General features: G+C 44.3%; 1 protein-coding gene across 2 annotated transcripts in view; it reads left to right on the top strand.

Annotated features, from left to right (window-relative positions):
- Positions 1-15285, top strand: part of LOC118374401 (EVI5-like protein) — a 39431-nt gene that overhangs the window by 14890 nt on the left and 9256 nt on the right. Inside the window, exons 2-16 of one of the 2 annotated variants that reach the window (XM_035760813.2) lie at positions 1449-1819; positions 3451-3640; positions 4306-4530; positions 4936-5010; positions 5211-5336; positions 6280-6423; positions 6631-6720; positions 8031-8128; positions 8361-8421; positions 8587-8640; positions 9214-9246; positions 9752-9892; positions 13366-13482; positions 13610-13750; positions 14087-14248. In XM_035760813.2, coding sequence (XP_035616706.1) covers positions 1584-1819; positions 3451-3640; positions 4306-4530; positions 4936-5010; positions 5211-5336; positions 6280-6423; positions 6631-6720; positions 8031-8128; positions 8361-8421; positions 8587-8640; positions 9214-9246; positions 9752-9892; positions 13366-13482; positions 13610-13750; positions 14087-14248 — 1893 coding nt within the window. In that variant the 5' untranslated portion in view covers positions 1449-1583. The remainder of the gene's footprint in view (positions 1-1448; positions 1820-3450; positions 3641-4305; positions 4531-4935; positions 5011-5210; positions 5337-6279; positions 6424-6630; positions 6721-8030; positions 8129-8360; positions 8422-8586; positions 8641-9213; positions 9247-9751; positions 9893-13365; positions 13483-13609; positions 13751-14086; positions 14249-15285) is intronic. The other variant, XM_035760814.2, reaches the window with a different exon arrangement.

Below are 15285 nucleotides of genomic sequence, written 5' to 3'. Positions count from 1 at the left end.
AGCCAATCAGTTGTGTTGTGACAAGGTAGGGTGGGTATACACTTGATAGCCCTATTTGGTAAAAGACCAAGTCCATATAATGGCAAGAACAGCTCAAATAAGCAAAGAGAAATTACAGAAAATAAAGAAAAACCCTTGAATGAGTAGGTGTGTACTAACTTTTGTATGGTAATAAGGTATTTTATATTTTTAATAAATTAGCAAAAATGTCTACATACCTCTTCGCTTTGTCATTATGGGGTATTGTGTGTAGATTTAGATTTTTATTTTATTTAATCCATTTTGGAACAAGGCTGTAAAATAACAACATTTGGAAAAAGTCAAGGGTCTGAATACTTTCCGAATGCTATGTATGCATGCATGCTGAACAAAAATGTAAACGCAGCATGCATTCAAAGATTTCACTGAGTTACAGTTCAGATAAGGAAATCAGTCAATTTGAAATGAATTCATTAGGCCCTAGTCTATGGATTTTACATGAATGGGAATGCAGATCTGTGTCTATTGTACAAAAGAAGGTAGGGGCATGGATCAGAAAACCAGTCAGTTTCTGGTGTGACCACCATTTGCTTCATGCAGCGCGACACATTTCCTTCTGATAGTTGACCAGGCTGTTGATTGTTTCCTGTGGAACACGCTGTAGTATACATTGATCGGTGAGTATGCAGGCCAGGGAAGACCTGAGAGATTGAGGAATTGGGTACAGATCCTTGCGGCATGGGGCTGTGCATTATCATGCTGAAACATGAGGTGATGGCGGCTGATTAATGGCACGACAATGGGTCTCAGGATCTTGTCACGGTACCTCTGTGCATTCAAATTGACATTGATCAGATGCAATTGTGTTCATTGTCTGTAGCTTATGCCTGCCCATACCATAACCCCACCGCTACCATGGTGCACTCAAACCGCTCGCCCACACAACGACATACACATGGTCAGCGGTTGAGGCCAGTTGGACGTACTGCCAAATTCCCTAAAACCACGTTGGAGGTGGCTTACGGTAGAAAAATGGGCATTCAATTCTCTGGCAACAGCGCTGGTGGACATTCCTGCAGTCAGCATGCCAATTGCACGCTCCTTCAGAACTTGTGGCATTGTGTTGTGTGACAAAACTGCACATTTTAAAGTGTCCTTTTATTGACCCCAGCACAAGGTGCACCTGTGTAATGATTATGCTGTTTATCAGCTTCTTGATATGCCACACTTGTCAGGTGAATGGATTATCTTGGTAAAGGAGAAATGTTCACTAACAGGGATGTAATCAAATTTGTTCATGAAATTTGAGAGAAATAAGCTTTCTGTGCATATGGAACATTTCTGGGATCTTTTATTTCAGCTCATGAAACATGGGACCAACACTTTACATGTTGCATTCATATTTTTGTTCATTGTATGTCCTTGTGAATATATCCTCGTAATTCAAATGTCCTCTAAATTCACAACAGGTTTGAGGAACCCTGATCTGATTGGCTCCGGCACCGCCCTACCAGGTGACCCTACAGCCGGGGAGACGTGTAAGGAGACCCAGCCACAGCCTCCCCTGTCCAACAGTGCGTTGCACTGTGCCTACCACCACAACCATGCCCACCCCCAGCGGCAGCCCCGAGAGAGAGGGCTCCACAGGGGGACCCAACCAGCTGGAGTGTCCCCCCTCCTCTCCCCCTGGCATGGACCATTCCATGGGCAGCCCCCTGCTCAGCCCGGACTCATCTTGCCAAGATGCCATGCTCTCAGCCCCCGCTGCCTCCCCCGCTGACTCGGAGAGCCTGAGCCCCGACGAGCTAGAGCTGCTGGCCAAGCTTGAGGAGCAGAACAGGTGAGAAAGAGATGGGAACTGGGGTTCACATGTGTTGCACAGTAGCTACAGGTAACTGCCAAAATAAAGGAAACCCCAACATAAGTTGTCTTTAATAAGGCGTTGGGCCACCACGAGTGGTCAGAACAGCTTCCATCCACCTTGGCATAGATTCTACAAGTGTCTGGAACTCTGTTGGAGGGATGCGACACCATTCTTCCGCGAGAAATTCCATAATTTATTGTTTTGCTGACGGTGGTGGAAAAGGCTGTCTCAGGCACTGCTCCAGGATCTCCCATAAAAGTGTTCTGTTGGGTTGAGATCTGGTGACTGACACACACACACTTTAAACCCTTATCCACCCCTATTGAATGTATAAAAATGTTGTCGATCTTTAGAACATTTCTCCTACATCTGCCGTTTCCATGACACATGTCACAAAGATACTTTTTTTGCAACATTGCTTTTGTCGAGTAAACCTTGTTCAATGGAAACCTACTGTTAGGTGGTGACTGGTCTCGCATGGCTGCGTTCAAGATCACTGCGCTGTTGTGAGAATGGCATTTGCTGATATTTTGCCAGGTAAATGATGAGCCACTCATTAAAAAAAAAAAATGTAACCTTTATTTAACTAGGCAAGTCAGTTAAGAACAAATTCTTATTTACAATGACGGCCTACCCCGACCAAACTCGGACGTTGCTGGGCCAATTGTGCACCGCCCTATGGAACTCCCAATCACGGCCGGATGTGATGCACCCAGGATTCGAACCAGGTACTGCAGTGACAACTCTTGCACTGAGATGCAGTGTCTTAGACCACTCATAAACAAACAGGTACATTCCAGCGATTCAACTGTGTTACAGCACATTGCTATGAGGCTTCCAGGTCAGTATGGGGTAGCAGAGGTTAGCCTCTCCCCGCTGTGGGTAGCTTCAGAGCAGATGCACTGAGCAGATGTGTCATTGGGCTGGAGGAGCTTCTGGCCAAGGCCTAGCGGGCCGGCTAGGCTAGCTGAGAGACGCTTTGATGCCAGAGCTGGAACATGCACTGTTGAACCTTCCTCTTTTGCCTCTGTGAGCTGGACATTTGCTGTTACTGGCACGGTATTATAACCAAAGTGTTCAGCACTCAGCATGCGTTCCAAATGGCACCCTATTCCCTATGTAGTGCACTACTTTTGACCAGGGTCCAGATGAGCTCTGGTCAAAAGCAGTGCACTATATAGGGGAAAAAGCTGCCATTTTGGATGCAACCTCAATGTGTCTCTACTATCAGAGTAGCTGCTATGGCCTTGGCACTGATAAGTATCTCAACAATAGGCCCAGTGTTTCACTATCAGAGAGGTGCTCAGTGTCTTGACGCAGTAGTATTAAAGGTACTGCTGGTTGTTTGTGCCCTCCAGTGTTTTAGATGACATTATCCCACACGTGGGGTAATAATCAAAAACGTTTCAAATTAACAGTCTAATTTAATGCAAAAGAGAATATAACATTACGCCTGAAAAGCTTAACATCATGGATTAACAATAAAAAGATCAAAACAAGTAATAGAAACAAGACTAGTGTAATGAAAGCATAAGTGGCTCTTGATTCACTCATATGACCCTTGTCTGACGACCTCTAACCCCTTGATACCCCCTCCTCCTCCCCAGACTTCTGGAGGCAGACTCCAAGTCGATGCGTTCGATGAGCGGCTCGCGGCGGAACAGCGGCTCGTCCCTGGTGTCCAGCTCCTCTGCCTCGTCCAACCTGTCCCACCTGGAGGAGGACACCTGGATCCTGTGGGGACGCATCGTCAACGAGTGGGACGAATGGAGACGCAAGAAGGACAAGCTGCTCAAGGTGAGGGGGGAGGATGGATGAGTGATCGAGAGACGAGCAAAGGGGAGAAGATGGAGAGGGTGAAAAGTGGTGTTGGAGGGCCAGTAGGAGGCACCCTTCCCTCTGGTCTAAAAAAAATATCCCAATTCCCCAGGGCAGTGATTAGGGACATTGCCCTGTGTAGGGTGCTGTCTTTCGGATGGGACATTAAATGGGTGTCCTGACTCTGTGGTCACTAAAGATCCTATGGCACTTATCATAAGAGTATGGGTGTTAACCCCGGTGTCTTGGCCAAATTCCCAATCTGGCCCTCATACCATCAGTCACCTAATCATCCCCAGCTTACAATTGGCTCATTCACCCCCCTCCTCTCCCCTGTAACTATTCCCCAGGTCGTTGCTGTAAATGAGAATGTGTTTTCAGTCAACTTACCTGGTAAAATAAGGGTTAAATAAAATGAAAATAAGAGAGCAGACAGAGCCAGGGAGAGGGGAACAGAACAGCAGAAGAGATTACAGAGGAGAAAATGGGAGTGAGGACAAATGAGGAGAGAGCACAGATGGAGGGATATGATCAGTGAAGATAAGATATGAGATGACATAGATATTCATTATAGGCTAGGATGTAGAGTTCTACACTAAGCTGAGAATTAGATTTGTAAAATAAACCTTTCTTTTCACCTTCAGGAGCTGATCCGTAAGGGCATCCCACACCACTTCCGGGCCATCGTGTGGCAGCTGCTTGGTAACGCCACAGACATGCCAGTGAAGAACCAGTACTCTGAGCTGCTCAAGATGTCCTCGCCCTGCGAAAAGCTCATCCGCCGGGACATCGCCCGCACCTACCCCGAGCATGAGTTCTTCAAGGGCCAGGACAGCCTGGGTCAGGAGGTGCTCTTCAACGTCATGAAGGTGAGGATATTTTGACCTTTGATCTTGAACATGACTTTTTTTCTGCATTATTAGAATGTTGTCTCTTAGGTTTACATGGACAAACAGGATGGATTTGGTATGATTAGTCATTTGTGTACTAGTGAGATTTGAAGTTGGATGAACAGTTAAAGCAGTGACATCTGCATTGCTTGCTGTTTGGGGTTTTAGGCTGGGTTTCTGGTTTTAGGGCTTTATAAGTAAATGTGATTGATTTGAGTTAAATGTGTATTTAAACTGTATGGGCCGGTTTCCCAGACGCTGATTAAGCCTAGTCCTGGACTAAAAAGCTTAACAAATGTAGAATCTCTAAACGTAATCTGTGTCCGGGGAAACCTCCCCAATGAGTGTAGGTTTGTTTATGTTGATTGATGTCTGTGTGTGCAGGCGTATTCTCTGGTGGACCGGGAGGTGGGCTACTGCCAGGGCAGTGCCTTCATCGTGGGCTTGCTGCTCATGCAGGTAACGTCTCTTCAGCAGCCCTCTAGTCTAGACATTCTCCTCTCTCGCTATCGCGCTACGTTGTGCTAAAAACGGAATTGTCCTGATTCTACCCTTTTTCGTTGCTTATACAGTATGAATAAATGACCTCTGAGCTCCTGATTAGTGTGAATGCACACACAGTCACACAGCCTGACCCGGTCTCTCCTGTGGCCCTCTAGATGCCAGAGGAGGAGGCGTTCTGTGTGTTTGTGCGTCTGATGCAGGAGTACCGTCTGAGGGAGCTTTTCAAACCAACCATGGCTGAACTAGGCCTCTGTATCTACCAGTTTGAATACCTGCTGCAGGTAAATAAACTTTATCCATCTCCATATGTCACGCTGGCCAATGTAGAAGGTTGTATGTGTCCCAAATGGCAACTTAGACCCTATAAAGTGCACTACTTTTGAACAGGGCCAATAGGTCAAAAGTAGTGCACTATGTAGGGAATACAGTGCCATTTAGGATGCATCTATTGTCAAATTAACTAAAACCTTAAGGGCCTTGCAGGCGTCTGGGATTGAAATTATTATAATATTTTTTTACCTAAAAAATGTCTGGTTTTAAGTAAGTATGTATACAGTGTACTGTAGTTGGGGAATAAGCACAGATATTAAAATTATAATGTTGTCCACTATGGGGCAGCAAATAGATTCATATAGCAAAGACTTGAGCTAGGTTCGTCCTTACATTTTTAATAGTACCACTTTGAAACCATTATGGGTTTGTAGCTCAACTAAAACCCCTATTATAAACTGGGTGGTTCGAGACCTGACTGCTGATTGGCTGACAGCCATGGTATATCAGACCAAATACCACAGGTATGATAACAATTTTACTGCTCTAATTACATTGGTAACCAGTTTATAATAGCAATAAGGCACCTCGGGTTTGTGATATATGGCCAATATACCACAGCTAAGGACAGTGTCCAGGCACACCGCTTTGCATCGTGCATAAGGACAGCCCTTAGCCGTGGTATATTGGCCATATACCACACCCCCTCTTGCCTTATTGCTTGATTAACTCCTCTCGTCTCTTTCCCTCTCATCCACCCTCTTTCCCTTCTTCTTCCCCTCTCGTCCACCCTCTCATCCACCCTCATTCCCTTCCTCTTCCCCTCTCATCCACCCTCTTTCTCACCCTCATTCCCTTCCTCTTCCCCTCTCATCCACCCTCTTTCTCACCCTCATTCCCTTCCTCTTCCCCTCTCATCCACCCTCTTTCCCCTCTCTTTCCTTACCCCAACAGGAGCAGCTCCCGGAGCTGAACGTCCACTTCCGTTCTCAAAGTTTCCACACCTCCATGTACGCCTCCTCCTGGTTCCTGACTCTCTTCCTCACCTTCCTCCCCATGCCCGTCGCCACACGCATCTTCGATATCTTCATGTACGAGGTAAGAGACTCACCACTGGTGTCTTGTGTTTGGGTGAACATATACTTGAAAAAATCAACATAGTGGATCCCATATACATTATGTTTGATTTGAAATGTAACCTTTATTGACAGGTTGTTCTCATGAACATAAAATAACTTCTACAAGAGAGTCTTGTGATCGAGCACTATGAGTGTGTTGAATTGAACTTTGATTCCCTGTCTACAGGGTCTGGAGATTATATTTCGTGTGGGCATGGCCATTCTGCAGTACAACCAGACTGACCTCATCCAGCTGGATATGGAGGGCATGTCTCAGGTAACAACCACTTGCCCCCCATAGGGCTCTGGTCAAAAGTAGTGGACAATATTTGGAATAGGGTGCCAATTGGGATTTATCCCATGAAAGGCACTACAGCAGGGTTCCCCAATAAGCTGTTTCACCATTAAGTAATCAGCTTTAAGGGACCTAATTTGTGATTTTATTTGCCAAGTTTGCTGAGATTTTATTTAAATAAATAAAACATCTTTCTTGGATGTAAAAGACTGTAAGATTACCAGAAAATGAGCTCAAGGTGATTTTAATTGAGGAAATCTGTTCCCAAGTGTAGTCCCTCGGATAAATGGAGGCATGTGATCGTATCACAATGTAATCAAGGTTTGAAATTCTAATTGTTTTGTCAAATACTATATCTGTTCTTGCGGGCCAATTTGCTGTGTACAAATTATTCATAACTATGATTCTGGCCCCCCACCCATCCGCTCAAGGAAATTTCAGCCCACAGCTAAATGTAATTGGGGACCCCTGCACTATAGTATACATCATGAATTATCACTGTAGATAGACACAAGACCTGCTGAAGGCAAGAAAAATAAAAGAGTGAAATGAACCATTGTATAAGCATATGGGCATTTGTCTTGACATATTCTTGTTCAGTGTCTTAACAGGACATATTCTTGTTCAGTGTCTTAACAGGACATATTCTTGTTCAGTGTCTTAACAGGACATATTCTTGTTCAGTGTCTTAACAGGACATATTCTTGTTCAGTGTCTTAACAGGACATATTCTTGTTCAGTGTCTTAACAGGACATATTCTTGTTCAGTGTCTTAACAGGACATATTCTTGTTCAGAGTGTCTTAACAGGACATATTCTTGTTCAGAGTGTCTTAACAGGACATATTCTTGTTCAGAGTGTCTTAACAGGACATATTCTTGTTCAGAGTGTCTTAACAGGACATATTCTTGTTCAGAGTGTCTTAACAGGACATATTCTTGTTCAGAGTGTCTTAACAGGACATATTCTTGTTCAGAGTGTCTTAACAGGACATATTCTTGTTCAGAGTGTCTTAACAGGACATATTCTTGTTCAGAGTGTCTTAACAGGACATATTCTTGTTCAGAGTGTCTTAACAGGACATATTGTCGTTCAGAGTGTCTTAACAGGACATATTCTTGTTCAGAGTGTCTTAACAGGACATATTCTTGTTCAGAGTGTCTTAACAGGACATATTGTCGTTCAGAGTGTCTTAACAGGACATATTGTCGTTCAGAGTGTCTTAACAGGACATATTGTCGTTCAGAGTGTCTTCTATGAAGCTCTAAGCATGTCTCTTCCTTCTCTCACAGCACTTCCAGAAGTTGATCCCCCACCAGTTTGACAGCTGCCCAGACAAGCTGATCCTGAGGGCCTACCAGGTCAAATACAACCCCAAGAGGATGAAGAAGTAGGCTCTGCTTCTGATCACTGTTAATTAGAATAACAATACTGGCTTTGGGTTGTAGACTACAGTTAATATGGGCCAATGTGTCCTGGCTTGTGGTGTTGTTACTATACAAAGCATGTTTTCAGTTTAAGATGATTAGTTTCAGTTTGATTTGCACACCGTCAAATGCATAAATGTGAAATAGAAACACATTGTATGAACCTAACTCTACTAAAATGTGTTTATTTGCCAGGTTGGAGAAAGAGTACACCACAATCAAGAACAAAGAGATGGAGGAGCAGATAGAGATCAAGGTGTGTGCGTGTGCCCGTCTCACTTCTTCTTTGAGCTAATCTATTAATAGACCGACAGAATATATATTTTTTTCTGTCTTACTTACAAAGCCCCCAATTTATAAGCCTTGTATAATGACTAATACCTTTTTCTAACTGTCTCTCTACCCGTCTACACATCCACAGAGGTTACGCACAGAGAACAGGCTTCTGAAGCAGAGGATTGAGACATTGGAGAAGGTAAGAGACGGAAACTTGGCTTCGAGTCAGACACTCACTTTAGCGCTTATGTGAATAAGGTTTATGCTGTACAATAAAACACAGCCAGAAACATGAAGCTAAAATATAGCCATGCCAACCAAGACTTATATCCTGTCACATTTACAGAATAAGTGAGGTGACTTAAGTCGTGAATGTACATAAGGACAGAGACCATGTCTGTTGATCTTGTGTGCGTGAGTGGATGATTTAAAAGGATGGGCCTTATTCTAGACCGGAGCCACTGAGCCTCTCCTCCTTTTCCAAGTACTCTGGCTTTTCTTCCCCTCTTGCTTCTCTCCTGTTGTTCTCTGAGTAATGCTTTTTGTCTTTCTGTTCTTTTAAAAACATTTTTAATTCCTTCTCTCACACAAACCCACGGCCACTCTTTCACTCTGTATTATCGATTTCTTTCTATTGTTTATTTTCTGTTGTCACATTTCTGTTACTCGTTTGCCCTGTTCTTATCCTTCACTCCTCGTGTTCGTCTTTATTTCTCCCTATTCTCTCCTTATCCTTTTCTTATCTTCTTCCTCTCCTTCACTGGTGTTGTAGGAAAGTGCTGCTCTAGCAGACAGGCTGATACAGGTACAGTACTGGAAAACCACCTCTCCTCCTCTTAACACCTTCCTTCCCCCTGCACTTCCTCTCTCTGTCTCATTGGCGGTGACCAATCAATGCCTGACTTCTGCATGAGAGAATGTTTTGTCTGTCCGTCTGTACGTCTGTCTGTCAGACCATGCTCCCCCTTGACCGCATGTGCGTCTGTGTGTACATGGTAGGAGCTCTAATATTAAGGCCTACAGCCCTGCATGTGGAAACACAGGCAGTGTTTTATGCCCTCTGTCATTTATTAGGATAGAAGTGTCTTTGTAGGGTAATTACAACCTAATAGGAATGGATACAGAAGTGCTATTTTATATTCTACTCTGTCAACTCCTAATATCTAACCTCCAATTGGGAAAGTGTTTAAGCTAAGCACCAATTCCCTCTAAATTCAAACCAACGTTGTCGATACAGCCCCCCCCAGACATATTCCCTATAACTGACACGGCCCCCTCTGGTCTCTGACCCTGTGTCTTCACTATTCCAGGGTCAGGTGACGCGGGCGCAGGAGGCGGAGGAGAACTATGTGATCAAGCGGGAGCTGGCGGTGGTGAGGCAGCAGTTCAGCGTGACCAGCCAGAACCTGGAGAAAGCCCAGGACACCATCGGAGAACTACAGCGGGAGAAGGTAAGGAATGATCTGGATCTAGAGTCAGGATTTGATTAACGGTGCACCCGTTTTAGGCTTTCACTCAGAGATTATGAGTAAAATTCTCAAATACAAGTCTATTGGAATGGATAACAAGCTCTAAAAGTTACAAATGACAACCATGTTTTTGACCCACCAATGACGGGTATGGAAAATTACCAGCACTAGGCTGTATAGTCTGTGGTTGCCCCTGTGGATTTTTATTGTTGTTCTTGCTTGGGGAACTGACTCATTCTGACAGTCTTCTGCTCGTAAAATAATGACATAATTATTTGCATATGTTACTTGTCATTTAAAAAATAATGACGTTCTAAATCGATGACGTTGACAAATTCTTCGGCGAGGATAAAAAAGGCTGCTGTTGGTGAGAACGGTGAAATGTCAAAGTGAATTTCCCCAAGTCAGTTTGTGTTGAGTTGTGGCCTCAATCTGGCCAGAGTGACACAGTTAGTGGATGTTGGATGATAGACAGTATCGGTCTGCATCATAATCAGTGATGTAAAGTACTACTTAAGTAGTTTTTGGGTGTACATGCAGGTACACGCAGGTAGGGGTGAAATGACTATGCATTGATAATAAACAGCGAGTAGCAGCAGTGTAAAAAACAAAGGGGGGATGTCAATGTATATAGTCCGGGTGGCCTTTGGTTAATTGTTCAGCAGTATTATGGCTTTGGGGTAGAAGCTGTTAACGAGCCTTTTGGACCTAGACTTGGCATACCGGTACTGCTTGCCGTGCAGTAGCAGAAGGAACAGTCTGTGACTTGGATGACTGGAGTCTTTGCCAATTTTTTGGGCCTTCTTTTGCTGCTGTTCACGATCATCTACTTTGTCTTGCTCACGTTGAGGGAGAGGTTGTTGTCCTGGCATCACACTGCCAGTTCTCAGACCACCTCCCTATAGGCTGTCTCATTGTTGTCGGTGATCAAGCCTACCACTGCTGTGTCGTCAAAAAACTTAATGATGATGTTGGAGTCATGCTTGGCCATGCAGTCGTGGGTGAAAAGGGAGTGTACAGGAGGGGACGAAGCATATACCCCTGAGGGGCCCCAGTATTGAAGATCAGCGTGGCAGATGTGATGTTACCTACTCTTAACACCTGGGGGCGGAGCATCAGGAAGTCCAATATTTAGTTGCAGATGGAGGTGTTTAGTCCCAGGGTCCTTTGTTTATTGATGAGCTTTGTGGGCACTATGGTGTGGAACGCTGAGCTGTAGTCAATGAACAGTATTCTCACATAGGTGTTCCTTTTGTCCAGGTGGGGAAGGACAGTGTGGAGTGCAATAGAGATTGCATCATCTGTGGATCTGTTGGGGCGGTATGCAAATTGGAGTGGGTCTAGGGTTTCCGGGATGATGGTGTCAATGTGAGCCATGGACGGCCTTTCAAAGCAGATCATGGCTACAGATGTGAGTGCTACGAGGCGGTAGTCCTTGTATAGAGTTTCATGTTTGACCTGTTTGAAATCAATAGTGTTATAACATTGTGTTCACCCAGGGCTGGTGTTGTATAAGCCCGTTTTATGAGCATCCTAATGCATAGATGTAGACAAACAGCCATGGTGAGGTGGACAATAGTGTGATGTTGAATGGGTAGACAGACAGACAGACAGACAGACAGACAGACAGACAGACAGACAGACAGACAGACAGACAGACAGACAGACAGACAATGCCTGTAGTCCAGCTGGTCCAGCACAATAGGTCTTCGGTTATTCTATTGTGACTGTGTGTTAGCAGCTGTGTGTCGCCTGTCCTTGTGTGTTAGTGTTTGTTGTATGCTACAGAAACACGAATGCTCCTCTGTGACTTTGCCTCTAGGTGCAGTGCATCATGTGTGCAGGATGTTTATTTATTTTTAAAATCTCTCACACCCTATTTATTTGAGTCTTTTCTAACACGTGTGAGTACTTGAATCCGTTTTGAATGCAAGTCGCCAACTACGGCAAAAACAAAAGATGTGGTTCCTGACACATTTAGTAACAGAAACACAACTCTTTCTATATACGTTAGTTTCACAGTTTTTATTTATTTATTGGTAGGGGAAACATATGTTTACGTTGCCAAACCAAATGAAATGGATAATCAACAAAAGTGAAATGAACAGTAAACATTACACTCTCAAAAGTTTCAAAGGAATAGAGACATTTCCAATGTAATATTATGGCTATGTACAGTGTTGTAACAATGCGCTGTTTCTCTTCATACTCAGACACAGCCGTCACACTAATGACACTCATTCACCATGTGATGAATAGGGTGTGTGAGAGTTCACGAGTTTGCACGTCTCACCATTGTTTCTTGACTCTCTCCTCCTATATGCCATTTAGCAGACGCTTTTATCCAAAGCGACTTACAGTCATGTGTGCATACATTCTACGTATGGGTGGTCCCGGGAATCGAACCCACTACCCTGGCGTTACAAGCGCCATGCTCTACCAACTGTCCTCCTCCTCCTCCATTAGTCTTTCAACACCAGTGAACTAAGTTTAGATCGACTAGAATTGGGGCCATGGAGAGAATCCGTGGTATAGGTGTGTGTGGTGTTGCTATGGAATTGGAGTTTCAGGTGTGGTCAGAGTATGTGTTGTGCCTCCGATGACTAGCCTGGGTATATTACCAAGCCAGAATTCACACACCCCCACCTCTCACTTCTCTCTCACATTGAAACCGAGTGGGTACTTTAATTCACAAAGAAAGAAAGGCCTTTATGCCATGCATACGCATACAAAGTTATTGGTTTGTCCCAACGTTCTCTCTCTATCTCACCATCTGTCTCTTCTCTTCTGAAACGCATCTAGTGAGAAACGGACATGTTTTTGGTTGGTTGACCCCTTTGCCAACCCACATCCCTTCTGTCCATCCCACCACAACGATCACAGCTATACAGAGCTGTACTCCACATCTCCTTTTAGTACATCACTCATTTATTTGCTTGGGTGTCCACCAATGAGTTGAATCTACCTGGTGGATACACTGATAGACTTTTGTAAGTGGTTCCCATTTCCAAATCAATAGAAAACGGACATTTTAGACAGACGTTCCTCTGACACATCAATCAATCAAATGTATTTTAAAAATGCCATTTTACATCAGCAGTCGCAAAGTGCTGTACACATACCCAGCCTAAATTCTCAAAACAGGAAGCAATCCAGATATAGAAGCACAGTGGCTAGGAAAAACTCCCTAGAAAGGAAACCTCGAGAGGAACCAGGCTCTGAGGGTTTTCTAGTCCTCTTCTGGCTTTGCTGGGTGGAGGATCTTTATCTTCTGATGCTTTAGTACACAGAAAAGTTTGATTGGTTGGTATGTGTAGTGTCAGTTTGGGATTGGTCCCAGTGTGTTTTCTCAGTTTATAATTGGTCCATGTGTTGTCTCAGTACACAGAGCAGTTTGATTGATTGGTTGATATGTGTTGTGTCAGTTTATAATTGGTCCATGTGTTGTGTCTCAGTACACAGAGCAGTTTGTGACCGGTCTGCAGATGCAGCTGGAGCAGTCCCGGCTGCAGGAGGCAGAGCTACTGGGGGCCCTCAAAGAGATGCAGGACAAAATACTGGACCTAGAGAAGGTAAGAGAACACACCTGTGTGTGTGTGTGTCTGTGTGTGTGTGTGGTGTTATATCTGTGTGTTTAATATCTCCATTGTGTGTGTGTGTGTGTGTGTGTGTGTGTGTGTGTGTGTGTGTATGTTCCAGAGGAGCAACTCTCTGCCTGATGAGAACAACGTGGCCCAGCTGCAGGATGAGCTGAAGCTGGTGAAGCTCCGAGAGCTGGAGACACTGCACTCCTTCAGAGAGATGCAGGACACGGTGACCGAGCTCAACCAGCGCTGGCAGGTAAGTAAACACACCACAGAAGACTGTACAGTAGGGAACTGAAGGCTTCAGAAGGGGAGGGCATAGTAGAGGTGTCTAGAAGAACAGTGTTTGTGTAACCGGGTTGCTTCCGTCCCTCTCCTCGTACCAACCTGGGCTAGAACCAGAGACGCTCTACACACATCAAGAGTCGCCCTCAAAGTATCGTTACCCATCGCTTCACAAAAGCCAAGGGAAACAACTACTTCAAGGTCTCAGAGCGAGTGACATCAGGGAGAGATGGATAGAGAACCGATGCACCATGGTTGTGGCTCTCTAACCTGTTCTTCCTCTCCGTTCCTCTCTTTCTCTCTCCAGCTCCACATGTCAAAAGGTGGCGGGGGTCACTGGAAGGAATCCCCCAAGAAGAATGCCCTTAATGAGCTGCAGGACAAGCTGATGGGGGTGCGTCTGAGAGAGGCCCAAGCCCAGGCTGAACTCAGGGAGGTCAAACTCCAAGCCATACAGCTGGAGAGCCAGGTCAGTGGAAGAACTTTAGCCTGATGCCAAATCTGTTTGTGCGCAATCTTTATAAAAGTGATCCATTGTGTGTTATTTCCTTAGTCTGATCCCAGGTCTGTTGCATGTAACAATGACCATAGGAGTTGGCAAGACAGTGCTGGGACCAGCCTAGGGAAATACAATGTATTGGATCACATTTCCAAAAGAGACTTTCATTAGGCCTAAATGACTAAGGGGTAACTTATACATCAAATACTATGTGGAAATGGTAGATAAATGCCAAGTACAAGTGTGACATATGACATTGTGAAAGAACAATACAGTATACATGTGGTAAGGAAGATGTAAATACTGCCTCATCTTTTGGATTTATGGGAAAGTACCTCGCTCAGTGTTTTAACATTCAGTTCCACACTCATGTTTCTCACCCTGATGAGTGAGATGTTTGACTTTTGTGGTGGATTATTCACAGCTCTATACAACACCATAGGCCGACACACGCACACGTTTTCGTTACAGTTCATCACTTTGGGCCGCAGGTTGGCATTTCTTGGGATGACTCTTATACTGGAGGCAGCTCTGCAGAGTGGTCACTAGCTGGCACAGCCAGAGCCCTAAGAGCAGATTTTAAACCTAACCTTAAGACCAAAAACTGTATTTTTTTTCCCATGAATGTTTACAATTTAGCCAATTTTGACTTTGTAGCCTGCCCATCTAGTGGAAATCTCCCAGCACTGCCTCCAGGACGAGATTCATCCCAATAAACATTAACCTGCCTTTAGGCCTTTTTCTAACTTGACAAATGTGTGCGTAACTCAGTTTCACATAAATAATGCATTGATGTCAACAGGTGATTTGTGTTTGTGGAAGTACAAGTTGTTAATTTCTCAAATGAGCTTTTTGCTACAGGCTGTTGATTATTTATTGTTACAACACTTAGACAGAGGCAGACAACTAATATCATCTACAGTACCAGTCAAAACTTCACACACCTACTCATTCCAGGGTTTTTATTTATTTAGACTATTTTCTACATTAGAGAATAATAGTGAAGA

Source organism: Oncorhynchus keta, chromosome 10, assembly GCF_023373465.1.
Source record: "Oncorhynchus keta strain PuntledgeMale-10-30-2019 chromosome 10, Oket_V2, whole genome shotgun sequence".
Classification (NCBI taxonomy): Eukaryota; Metazoa; Chordata; class Actinopteri; order Salmoniformes; family Salmonidae; genus Oncorhynchus; species Oncorhynchus keta.
Note: the sequence above shows the minus strand (reverse complement) of the source record. Positions and strands in the feature narration are given on the sequence as shown.